At 41.0% G+C, this 13,206-nt stretch overlaps 1 protein-coding gene across 1 annotated transcript in view; it reads right to left on the bottom strand.

The window, feature by feature from the left end:
* ROBO1 (roundabout guidance receptor 1) overlaps positions 1-11,153 on the bottom strand; it is a 402,854-nt gene extending 391,701 nt beyond the window's left edge. Inside the window, exon 1 of the mRNA XM_082624948.1 lies at positions 10,092-11,153. Coding sequence (XP_082481074.1) covers positions 10,092-10,146 — 55 coding nt within the window. The 5' untranslated portion in view covers positions 10,147-11,153. The remainder of the gene's footprint in view (positions 1-10,091) is intronic.
* Between the last annotated feature and the right edge of the window lie 2,053 nt (positions 11,154-13,206).

Raw genomic sequence — 13,206 nt, 5'->3', positions numbered from 1 at the left:
TCCTGGATGCACCTTTCTAACACTTCAACTTGCTCAACAAGATATTCTATTCTTTCTTTCAACACTCTTTGGCAACCTACTTATTCCAGGGAGAGTTTGCTGACTAAGTAAATCCCCTTAATCTATCAGTTCTCAAATGCAATTCTCACTTCTACCATCATATCAAAACACCTTTCATTCACAGAGTGCCAACAATTCACTCATGTGCTTCAACATACATTTTCCTGTCTATGAGTACACAACCTGGATGTTGTATGAAAAGCTCCTACACATTATCAGTATGTCTAAAACATTCTTTAGTGTCTAACAGCAACAAAAGTAGAGAGTTGGTTAATAATAATTTTCCATTATTATCAAGATTGATAATCTTGATTTATCTAATCAAGATAATCAAGATTGACCATCATTTACTGAGGAATAAAGAAAGTCATTAAGCTCCATTCATAATAAAAAACAAGTAGCATTATCGAATACAAATGAATGGCATTCTGCAAAGCAATAAATGCACAGAAATACATTTATTATGAAGTTATTTTAAGACAGAGTAAAAACCTTAAGGCTATGACCAGGTCTCATATGAGGGAGGGGTTTAGATATGATACCTAGTTTCAATTATTGGTAAAGAGTAAGGAACCGGGAAGTTTTTCAATTTTCATTTAAGCCTATATAAAGTCATAAACCTCTGGACAGAGAGAAGAGAAATGTACCATCCCATCTACACACTTGGAAATAACTTTGGAAGACTATTGAGTTCAACTGAGAAAACCACCCCTAAGAAATTACAGAACAATCTTTAGTTAGACATATCTATTTAAAAGAATGGGGCTTCCCTGGTGGTGCATTGGTTAAGAATCCGCCTGCCAATGCAGGGGGCACGGGTTCGATCCTGGTCCGGGAGGATCCCACATGCCGTGGAACAACTAAGCCCGTGCCCCACAACTACTGAGCCTGCTCTCTAGAGCCCGTGAGCCACAACTACTGAGCCCACGTGCCACAACTACTGAAGCCCACGCGCCTAGAGCCCGTGGTCCGCAACAAGAGAAACCACTGCAGTGAGAAGCCTGTGCACCGCAATGAAGAGTAGCCCCCGCTCACTGCAACTAGAGAAAGCCTGCGCACAGCAACGAAGACCCAACGCAGCCTTAAATAAACAAACAAACAAACAAACAAATAAATAAATAGAGTAAGAAGAACAAAAGAGTAACATTTTAAAAACCAACTATATTACTTCTGAGAGAGGGTTGATTACAGTACTGTTTTTAATAGTTACTACAGACTCTGGCAGTTTTCAGGGATCATGTTCACCAATGCTACATTCTTTGTTTTCTAGAAAACTTGCCATCTGAGAAGGATACACCTTTAAAGGGATCGTAGTAACAGATTCTAACTAAGCTGTTGCCTAATATACTTATGTTATCCATAACATTGTATCACTAAGTTCACTGTCTATTTCAAGCTCAAAAAAACAAAAATTCAGCACCAGTTTCTTAGAGAAATTAGATGCCAGTAATAGTTTTTTCTCTATGAAGACCTTTCTATTCACTTATCCAAATGAGCTCTCATAAAACTTACTTCATTCTTACTGTCTCAGATTTACTCCACAAACTGAACAGCACTGAATTCCACTAGATCATATATATGGGCTGAATTGAGATTTCTGTGTTCTATGGTGTATAATATCAGGGTGCACTTTTTTTGGCGGGTTATCAAGCAAAAGAGGGGAACAGACAATCAGATATACCAGAAAAATCTATCATCTAAAAGGCAACTAAAACAGCTGGGCGGCACAAGTTAGTTCCCTCACAAAGAAGCATCTTAGCCTTGTTATCTACACATTTGATACTGTTTCATCTACAATGATTTTCCTCTAAGGGAACAGTGCAGTGGGTATAATGGTGACAAGCCAAATTCTGCAATCAGACAGGCTGGTTTCAAATCCTGATTCTACCACACTAGTTGACTGACCACAGTCAAGGAACATAAATCTTCTAAGCCTCATCTTCCATATTGATAAACAGGGATAACAGCAATGCATTCATTCTTAATGTGGTATTAAATAAGATAAGGTGTATGAGCACTGTGCCAGCACATAACTTTATACAATTTAGACTTTATAACAATTATTATTAGAGATATTATATTATTGATTCCTAGTCCTTTAGGTTCAATGCACATAACTGGATCCATACCTCATCATTTAATTACTTGTTTTTTTCATCATCAGGCTATATATATATACATATATACACATACATATCCTACAATATATTTAATAATCATGTGTGGTTATTAAAGCATTATGTTCAATGTGTCAAATGCAAAATGGTGAAAGGGTAGTTTTGAATATGGGGTCCTAGGAAAGGACGAGCTCCTGGATTGGAATGACCCTTAACAGGAGAAAAGACAAAATAATGCAATGAATTTTGTTTCCTCTCTGACCATACTGAATCTAAATAACAGCTGCCCTTATGATGCGTCTACCGAATCCTTATTATTAACTGATAAATAGCAACAGTCTTGTCGGTTAAATGCTCCCTCATCTCCATGCAGTATCCAAGTAAACCTTCTGCCCATCTCTTATTTTCCTTCTACGTGTTTAGGTTTTGGCAATTAATGAACTACTAAGTTCATTAATTGAAGCAAATTCCAGTTCCAAACTTAATACCACATTGGTAAGGAAATTTTCACTTCTCTTCAAATATAAGGGAGAAAAACAGATGAGTCTATCTCCCACGGCCTGTACAAGCCAGTTTACTTTATTCAGACAGCTTGCTAATTGAATGGTCTGGAGACACTGAAATTACTTCCCAAAGCAGGCAACTAAAGTAGTTTAAAGTTACCCAGAGGTGTGTAGTTAACACTTACAAATGTGTTTTAACTCACTTTGATATATGAACAAGCACCATTAGTGAAGTTTCCAAGTAATAAAAGACTGCCTTTTAAATCAAGCCTGAGTAAACAAAATGAGCTTTAGATCAGTGAAACTGCAAAGTATACATTTTATATTTCCTTTATATAGGAAAGGAATTGCAGGCAGATACTTTTAGCCAAACCAAAAGTTAGTACGTTGTTAGTGGAAGAAAACAACCACATGCTAAAACAGAAAATATAACAGAGTATGCATGTTATTGAAGTTTGGAGATTAAATTTTGAGATGGTACCTCAGTAGCACCGTCTGATGTCAAATGATCTTGGAACAGACAAATGTGGCCTGATTCGCTTATTCTTTCACCCCATTTTCCTTTCAAACTCTACCTGGGATTGCTAATGACATAAAAGGGCCTCCGTCACATGAGTGGAGAGAAACTAAAATCTGGCCTCTGTTTCCTCTTCTGCTAACATCCATGAAAGAGTTTACTGAGTTGATATTTTTTTCCATGATGGTGCATAAATTATGACCATACATCACATGCTACAAGGAACCTGACTGTCATATAAGCACACCTCTTGTTATGTTCATTGAAATTTTAAGTTATATCAAGAAATAACATATACCTGAAATGATTTTTAAAGTACCAAATGGTCACATGTAACGATTTTATTACTCCTAAGATAACTTTCCTCACATTAAAAGAAGAAGCTACAGGGCTTTCCTGGTGGCACAGTGGTTAAGAATCTGCCTGCCAAGCAGGGGACACGGATTCAAGCACTGGTCCGGGAAGATCCCACATGCTACAGAGCAACTAAGCCCATGAGCCACAACTACTGAGCCTGCGCTCTAGAGCCTGCGAGCCACAACTACTGAGCCCACATGCTGCAACTACTGAAGCCCACGCACCTAGAGCCGGCGATCCACAAGAGAAGGCACCGCAATGAGAAGCCCATGCACTGCAACGAAGAGTAGCCCCGTTCGCCGCAACTAGAGAAAGTCCGTGCGCAGCAACGAAGATCCAACGCATCCAAAAATAATAAATTAAAAAAAAAAAAAAAGAAGAACCTACAGAGTGTCAGGGATACAGATTCGGTCTCCGACATTGTCAAGCAGAACCTCTTGCAAATAACTTTGGGAGAAAGTTCCAAAGGCTCCATGCTCCTTCCATGGCTGACTGTGGACAAGCTGTCCCTGGTTCTCAGGGCATGTACACATAAGCTGAACACACGCATAGATGACCCATACGTTGAACTTGATACTTTCTGAAATCCAATCAAGAGCATTTTGAGAAAGTGTGACCATGAGCTACTACTTGCCAGAAGTGCTTTCAACATGTGTTTTCTAGTAAGGAAGACTAACATGATCGAAAAAACAGATCCCTGAGATACACTGTATTATTAGGAATTGAAGCCTACTACTTCCTATATGCTACACATAAATCACTCACTTGACACAAAAAAGAATATATTCCCACTTAAGGCAGAACCGCACTGCTCTGTATATATTTGCTTGTATCCACTGGTGGTGCTTTTAATGCTTCGTTTAAGTGTCAAACTAGGTGACAGGCATTAAGCCTGTAGACTATTCAGCATCAAACTCATGATCCAAGAACCTTTTCTACCATTGTTTACCTTCTATACACTCTCCTCCCAATCAGAAAATAAATTAATTAAATAAACAGATATTCTTTTCCGGCTGTAAGCCACGGACAACTCTGAACACGGCAGAGGTGCTTCTCTCATTGAATGAAGTCAGAAAGATATGCACAGTCATGCTGTTCAAAATATTGCTTTATGTGTGGAACAACATTGTCATAAGACATTTGGAAGCCAAGTAAAATCACAGAAGTAAGGGAATTTGTAGCAGTCTGTTTTGGCTTACAGGAAATGAGACTGAGCTCTCCCATGAAGCAAGCAACATGACACCTTCCAGCATTAGAAATAGCCTTTTGGTTGGCTAAAGAGCCAAAGAGAGGGAAGCAACGAAGTGGAGATCAAAGCTATCTCCCTGTACACTACAGATAATCTTTTTTCTTCCTCTTCCTCAACAGCAAGATTGAAGGAAAGGGCTGAAGGTAGAGGGACAGGGGGAAAAGGAAACCATGCTAATCCAGAATTGTAGGGAAAGGAGGTGGCCTTTAATCTCCACAGGATGGCAACTTTATTGGCTATGCATAAGCAGTTTCCAACCAGCTGATCAACCAGGTATTAACACTCAACACCCTTCCATGATCAGTAACCATGAAGTGAGTCATCTGTGGATAGCAGTCAAGCAGAAGGCTCATCTACTACTAAATGACCACCAGCCCAGGCCCAACCCAGAGGGGAAGGTGCAACCCCAGGGGAAATGATTGTTTCTCCACAGGCTCTTCCCTGATAAGCACCAATTATTTGCCTTGGGACTCAGAGCAAAATCTTTCCTCAAGTGTGCATGAATGAGGATGGCATTCATTTTTCAAAATACAACTTGGAATCCATGTATTTCTACATCACCAGCAGTCACTGTTTCGACTTCTGTTCGGTGTCTTTTTTTAAGCATGCCAGGAAATACAGACATGATAAAGGCTGGATGTGAGTTGGTTGAATGTAAAGAACCGATCATCTTGCTTGGTGATCTAAAAATTTAAAGATCATTTACTTAATGACAGGATAAAAAATGCCTCCCTTCCAAATTCTCAAGAGTTCAAACCACAGTCTTGTTTGGGTGAATCTGGGGGACATGTTTTAAAATTAAAAAAAAAAAAAAAATGACTGAACCATAATCTTTCTTATTTTAAATCCTTCATTTCTCTCTTTCAACTAGGAAAGTGCACAGTGGTTAAGGGTTTTGGAATCAGCAGGGTTCAAATCCCTGCTCATCCACATCTCTGAACCTCTCTCTGATGTAGTTTTCCACAGCGATAAAATACAGATAAAGTAAAATTTTCATAACAATAGCACCTATGTCATAGGGCTCTTATAAGCATTAAATAAGATAATGGTGACCGTTCCACAAATGACAGTCATATCTTCACAGCACTAGCAGTAGTCATCATTATAAAGTTTCTTACAGTGCCCCAGAATTTGAACTTGATCTCATTTTTTTTTTTTTTTTATTATTTCCTTCTCTCACTTGCTGGTCTCCTCTAAGCAAAAACATTATGATACAGAAGGTAACTACTTAGCTTTCCACTCCTCTGTATAAATTGAGGAAGTCAACATTCTAAAGTCTTCTTAAATATAGCTTAAAATAAAACCTATTTTATGAATTCATTAAAGATTCAAACGACTCCTTTGTTTTCAAACTACTCCATGTTTCAAACTACTCCTTTGCTTTAAAAAATGTCTAGTTCTTTATATAGTTGTTAAACACAGAGCATTACACACTGACATCAATTTTTCAAGAGCCCACTTTTCAGATTTGCTCTTTGTGCTATGTGTGGCCAGAGGGTGCACTAAGATTGGTTCTGTCTACTGCCACTTTCCCTCCTCCTATAGTTTAAAACCAGCTTAATTATGGATCTGTTTCTTCTACTGTACTTCTCTAGCCTTCTGCTTCTGGTTCCACTTTTTTTTCTTTCCTTTCTTATTACCGAATTTCTTAATTTACTCTACAGATTACATTAGGCCTAATTTTTAATTGAGTAACAATCTTGATTTCCTTATATTTTTCTATAAGAAATCAAGCATGAAAGGCAGTTATACTTTTGTTTTTAGAATTAAACATTTTTCTAAAGGCCAGAACTTAAAATGAGCATTACCTTAACATATCTTACTAACACAGAAGATGATATGTACTCAACTATTTATGATCTTCACTGGCAAGCTGTTATTCTAAGTTTCCTCCCAATCTTATTCCTCTTGCCCAGTATTTTAAATTACAGATACCTACTCAACGTAAAATAAATAAATAAATAAACAACTGTGATTATAGGTTTGAAATTTAGCATTTTGTATCACTTTAATCACACAAGAGTATTTCATTTGTCATAGGGAAGACTAAGGGAAAATTTCAGGTAAACTTACTGTTCTGAGACATTTTAACTGTAAATATCTTATATATTAGAGGGTCCATTATCAAGAAATAGGATGCTTTAAAAGATGTCACAGTATTCAGATAAGTATTTAAAAGCCAATAAGTTTATAAAGAAATTAATAAGAAATTATTGGAATTACCAAAGAATCTTTCCAGTTAGAGAGACCACAGAGCCAGATAAGTGGCTCACATAGTGAAACTTATCTAAAAAATTTCCCTCCCCCAAGAGAAAAAGACCCCTCCCTCCCAAAAAAAAGGAGGAAAGAAAGACAGCACTAGTGAATTTCTACTTCATTTGAAGTTCAGATCTCATCCTAAGTCTGAACTGAAATTCAATCACTTTTTCACTTAAAAGCAGGTTTGATCAAATGGAGTTGAGGAGAGGAAGTCCATAAAGAAAGAATGTTTAGAATCAGTTCCTGAGAGATCACACAGATTTTTTTTTCCAGGGCTATCCCGTCTGCTCCCCTCACCAAAAGTCTAGCTCTCCACAGAAAAGAACTCAGGTATACAAACACTAAAGAAATGTACCGTGAAAAAGAATTTCTAAAGAAATACCTCTTTTTGCCAAAATCTTAGTTTCCTAGAATAAAAAGTTATATATTGTAGCACTAGGCTAATAAATAAAAGACTACAAAAAACAAACACATCATATTTTGATGTTAAGTATGACATCAACACATCAACGTGAAGTTTATAATCTGTTTGAAGAAAACTATAGGACTTTGTTAAGTTGGCAGCCAGGTTTTAAAAAAGAAAAAAAAAAAGGAAAAGAAAAAAGAACTGACAACCAATAGATGTTTTTACAGGTTAAATCTTGTTGAAGGTACCTTACCCCCCTCAGTACACTTTGATTTATTTAAACTCACCACATTTCTCTTAAATACACTCCATTAACAAGTGATAGACTGTGATCTTAGGCTTGAGGCAAGATATGAAACACAACCTTTCAAGAACTTCATTCATTCCCTGCCCAGGTGTCTTGAACACACCCAACTCTACTTACTTATCTGAGTTGTGTGAAGTTTTATTCAAGTCAATAGTGTGGCTTTAGAATAGCACACGGTCGTGAACCCTCCCCAGCAGCCCAGTAATCTGGCCTCCCCAAGTTCAGATTCACAGCTGGAGTGAAAGTCAGCAGAAGACTGATAAACAGCTTCAGGTTAAATATGAGAGAGCATCTCACAAGGACAACTCTGACCCCACCAACAAAATAAATAACCACACCTATCGGAAAAACTTAGGTTTATTAAAATCACCAGTAGCTTCGGTGGAAAATTAAATTAGAAAAATAAAGCCAGCAATCTTTTCAGCTCTAAGGTTATAAATGCCTTCTATCTATTGAAATTACAAACCTCAGATACTAAGTACTCATCAAATTATTAAATCTAAAGGGCGGTACATGCTCCAACATATTTCTCCAAGTGAAGACAGAATTTGCACGCTGACACGACTAGCTTTCAGTGACATCCTATTAGTGTGACCCTATCTTTAATCTACTGCCATGATAAAATGTCCCAACATATACAAACTCAGCTCAAACAGTGACTAATGACCATTAATCCCCCTATCTTCAGTAATCTGCTCCTCCAGTCATTTATCACACTGACACTTCACTTTACACACGTGAATAAACTTTAACCGAGAAGGTGAATCAACAAAAATCTCAAAGGTATCTGAAGCTGTAAATTAAACTAGGGGGAGACTCGGGGAAGAGAGACAAATAGAGAGATCAGATCTGAATGTTTCTGATTTGCATCCTTGGCTGGTATGGGGGTGGGAAACCATTCAATCCCTCAGATATGCAAACTAAGAAAAAAACTACATGAGAGAGGGGAAGCTGGAAGAAAGAAGAGGTGGCCGGCCCCAAAGAGTCTGTTCAGTCGAGTCATCCTTCCACTGTGACAGGAATGAAAACTTCAGTTTTCTGTTTTCTTCAAAGGAACAACAATTTAATGAATTTCTCATTTAGTTCCGTTGCAAAGGTTTCTTTTAGTCAGAAAGCATATCTCGTGGGCTGAAATTATTTTAGGGGTTTATTTGCCGACATTTAGCTGATGTGTGTTTTTCTTTTACATATTTCCTTAAGTAAAATCCTTGGTCAAAATATAAATCATAGCCGTGGACCACAAAAAGCTCAAACCAACCTTTCAAAACTGTTTCATAATCATGGAAATTGAATGACTCTAACATACAGGCTCTGATGCAACTTGAAGCTCAGTACAGGACTATAAAAAATTCCCTGAGGTACACTGTGTGTGTGTGTGTGTGTGTGTGTGTGTGTGTGTGTGTGTGTGTTTTAAGGCCTGAAATCGGATCCTTGATTGAAACCAGAATCTACCAAAAGGAAAGAAAGAAAAGTTGAGCGCCATGGCTCTGTTCCCTCATAGTAAAAGTTTCTTCGGGAGGGTAAGAAAACTACTTGTAAGTGTAGATGCAGTGTACCCTCTTAGGTCAGACGTATCCCACTGCAGTATCCTTCCAACAGCTCATGTGAAGAGTTTTGGTACATTTAATAAATCCCAAAAGCCTAAATTCAGCCTTCTGTTTTCCCTTGCCAATGAAAACTCCCAGGCAACTAAGTGTTCCCTTTCAGATACTTGCAACCTCTTGTTTTCCTTCTAAACTCACCCAGGCAGAGGGGATACTTTATATCCTACGGTAAGAAGGAGTTATTTCCTGAAGTTTCTTCAGAATCGAATTTAATTACAGACCTTGGTTATATAAAACAACTATTAATAACCTCTTTGCTCGAAAGAGGAGGGGCGAATTGGAGGACCAGGTTCAGGAATCCTGGCGGGTTTCTGGGCTACACCTCCCCGGGCGCACAGCTCCCTTCCCGCGGGAAGCAGCCGAGGGCTGAAACTCACTTTGGCTCATCCTCATAGCCCAAGCTCACCGCCAACCGCTGACTCTCCCACCCCTGCGCTCCGACGTGCGTTTGCCCAGAATGATCTGGGCGTGCCTCGAACTTGGCAAAAGGCCTAGGTCTGCGAAGAGGCTCAGAAGGTCTTGAGAGATGAGGGAAAGGGGACAACACAAAGTAGGAACTAAGAACCTTTTCGTCTAAAACTCCTGCCAGGGGTCGGGCCCCTTCGGCCTTAGAAGGGAGAGGTCGCCAAAATGCAGTTCGGGGTTGATTTTGAAAAGTGGAGAGGGGGCGTGCAAGGGGAAGGGAGGGTGAAGGAAGAAGACGCGGGGTTACCTGAACAGAGACATATTAATCCAAAGAGGTAAAAGTGAGCAGGCTCCGCGATCATTGTCCTCGGATGGATCCTGCATACAGTCTCATGCCAAGAGGAGAGAGTAGAAATGGGGTCTCCAAATTTAGGAAGCCACACACTACACACAAAGGCTTAATATAAGCAACGTGGGTCAATCCGCCAGGAGTTTTCAGGGCAATTACTTGTCCACCTCTCTGGACGCTTGTCAATATCTCTGAGCCCTCTGCAGACTAAGAATTCCAAGGTTTGCCTTCTCTGGCGCCAGGGTTTCCGAGGAGGCTTGGCCACTTCCAAGGACCATCCAAAGCGAACAACAAAGAGCCGAAGCAGAAGAGCAGTTGTGCCGTTTCCTGCCTCCACAGTCTCGCCGAGCCTCCCGGCGTGCTCCCGCGGCGAGGGCCGGCGCGGCGGCGGCAAAGTTGGGGTGTGAGAACGGATTAGGGAGGGCCGAAAAGTGCTTCTCCGTCTCTAGGCGAGCCCAGTCAACAGCTGGCCACCCGCGCCGGCGGCAAAGGCAGCCAAGGCAGTGGCAGCAGCTCGGGAGGACGGGCACAGGGTGCCGGGGGTGTGCCTGGGTGACTCCGCGCGCTGGGGGCGAGCAAGGGGGCGGTGCGGCGACAGCGGTTCCCTGGGCGGGCCCTTGTTCCCATCACTTGAGGGATGCAGAGGGTACTGAGGAAGGCAGCAGCTCCGCGGACACACTCACGCCTCCCGAGCGCCCCCAGCCCAGCGCGGCGCTCACCATCCCTCCGGCCCCTCGCCCGCGGGGGCGTGCGCGCAAGGCACCCCGAACTCTCCGCGGCTGGAACGCTGGAGCCTAAACTTCCAGACGGTGGCTGCCCGCAGCCCTGGCTCGTGGTAGCTGCAGAGAGGCACCCGACCTCCCCGGGGTGGCGCAGAGGGGCCAGGAGGATGCCGCTGCGGGTGGGAGCGACGGCTGCCGCGGCTCACCCGAACTCCGCCGGGATCAGCGGCGTCTGAAGTTTCTACTCTCACGCTGCCTCTTCTCTGGCTCGACTGCTTGTGGGTTTCCCCCACAGTCCCCGCGGCTCCCGGTTTCCTCCCTCTCTTTCCCAGCCCGAGAATACTTAAAGGGGCCGCGCGGTCCTGTCCACGCTTCACTCTACACTCTCCAGACGCCGGTCTGGCAAGTTCTGCTCGTTAATATTTCCATCCACAAGCCAGGGTGCCCGACTACGCCCTCAGGTGAGAATCAAACTGCTCAGGATCACAAAGCCGAGCGAATTGGAACTTGCCTTGTTTCTCTCGACACCCCTGGCTCCCCTGCACCTTTCTCCAAATGGAACCTCCCAGCCAAAGACTTCAAAAACCCTCCTGGTCCAGCTTAACCTCTTCCCTACCGCTTACAGGAGTTGAAATAAACTCTCAAATAACTCTGTGTTCACCCTTCCCTATTCCCATTAAAAAAAAAAAAAAATCAAATGTGGGCAAACAAGCCCATAGGACAAGAGGTAGAGAAATAACTACGTAGAATTTATCACGTAGTTATACGCAATACGAAAATCAGTTTCTTTTAAACTGTAGTTGTTGAGTCTCCCGTAGAAAGGCTACCCAACTCGAGGGGCGCAGGAGTGGGCCATGGGGACTGTTTTTCTTTTGTAAGCAAATGCCTCTCCTTCAACTTCATTGACTCTCAGTATCAGAATGCTAACAATGGGGAAATAACTAAGGAAGAGGAACAAATGTAAAAAACACCCTTGCTACCTGGGAGTTTGCGGTTGTAAGAGAAGTCATTCAACATTTCAAAACCAAAAGGCCTGGGCTTTAACATCTCATACACCTGGCCCTGAAATCCCAACCTACCAGTTACTAGCTCTGTTACCAGGCCAAATCTCCGTTTTCCTTTCTGAATCAGAGACTCTTGAGATAGTCACAAATCATACCCAAAGCAAAACAAACCTAGCACATGTGATGGGCATTCTTGCATTCATTCATGCATTTATTCACTCATTCATTTTTCTTTCTTTCTATTAAAAAAGACACTATACAAAAACCACCTGAGACATGGTGAGTGCCCAGTAAATGGTAGATATTGATATTTAGGCCTATTATACTTTTCCACAAATTATTATGCACCAAGTTATGTACAATAACTTCAAAATGTTTATGTGTTATCTGTCAGGATATACCAGAACCTGCTTCCAGTGGTTGACTCTGGAGAGGGGAATGCATGATGGATGGAGAGGTGGGAATGGATTTACTCTTGTCTAAATACTGTTGTACATTTTTTTTAAGTGAGCACATGCATTACCTAACAAAGGATACAGTTTTAAAAGCAAATAATATATTCATTTTGGATGCTGATGGTACAACCAGTGACCTTGGAGCTGCATTTTGTAGAAAGATACTCTAGCTAACAGAACCTATCTCTGAAAGTGAAAGATAGTTTAATCCTTAAAAAGCTGATCAAAAATTCAGTAAACAAGCTGGAGATAAGAACTCAAAGACTCCAACCAAAACCTTTCCAGCAATAAAAAACAAGAATGTGCATTAAATGCTGAAAAACATACATTGATTTGGTCTTTGTGAAGGATATTTAGTGAGAAACATAGAATATGCCTTTTTTTCCCTTGGTATAAAATGTGCTTTTAAGATAAGCTAACTTAGTAATAGAAAATAAATAACCTAAAGCATGGTACTTGAAAGAAAGAGAGAGAGGGAGAAAAATCCCTAAATCCTCCTATCATCTGAGTGCATTTTAAATAAAGATTTGAACTTCCACTTAGTAAAGGACGTATGCTTTTACATATAAAGTATCAATAGAATATGTGTAAGAATCCCTATCGTATTGTTTTTTCCAAAGTGAGTCTCCTGGTCTCCAGAAATTTGCTAAGATTTCTCAAATTCTCCTTTACCATCTCATTGTCATTGAATGGAAACCATTTTAATACTCCCTTTGATCCTTTTATTTCTCAACTTGAGTTAGCGACATCCTCCCACCCACCAGCAACTCCTCTCTCCTACTCCTCGAGGCTATCCTACCTAGGAGAGTCAGCAGGAAGAACCCTCCAGGAACTAACTTCTGGCAGCCCCTCCCCGGCCCCTGCCGCCCCAGCATGAGGGTCATCATCACCA

Source organism: Mesoplodon mirus (assembly GCF_964341445.2).
Source record: "Mesoplodon mirus genome assembly, chromosome: 6".
NCBI classification, from domain to species: Eukaryota; Metazoa; Chordata; class Mammalia; order Artiodactyla; family Ziphiidae; genus Mesoplodon; species Mesoplodon mirus.
The sequence above is the reverse complement of the archived record's forward strand: the minus strand, read 5'-3'. Positions and strand labels throughout refer to the sequence as shown.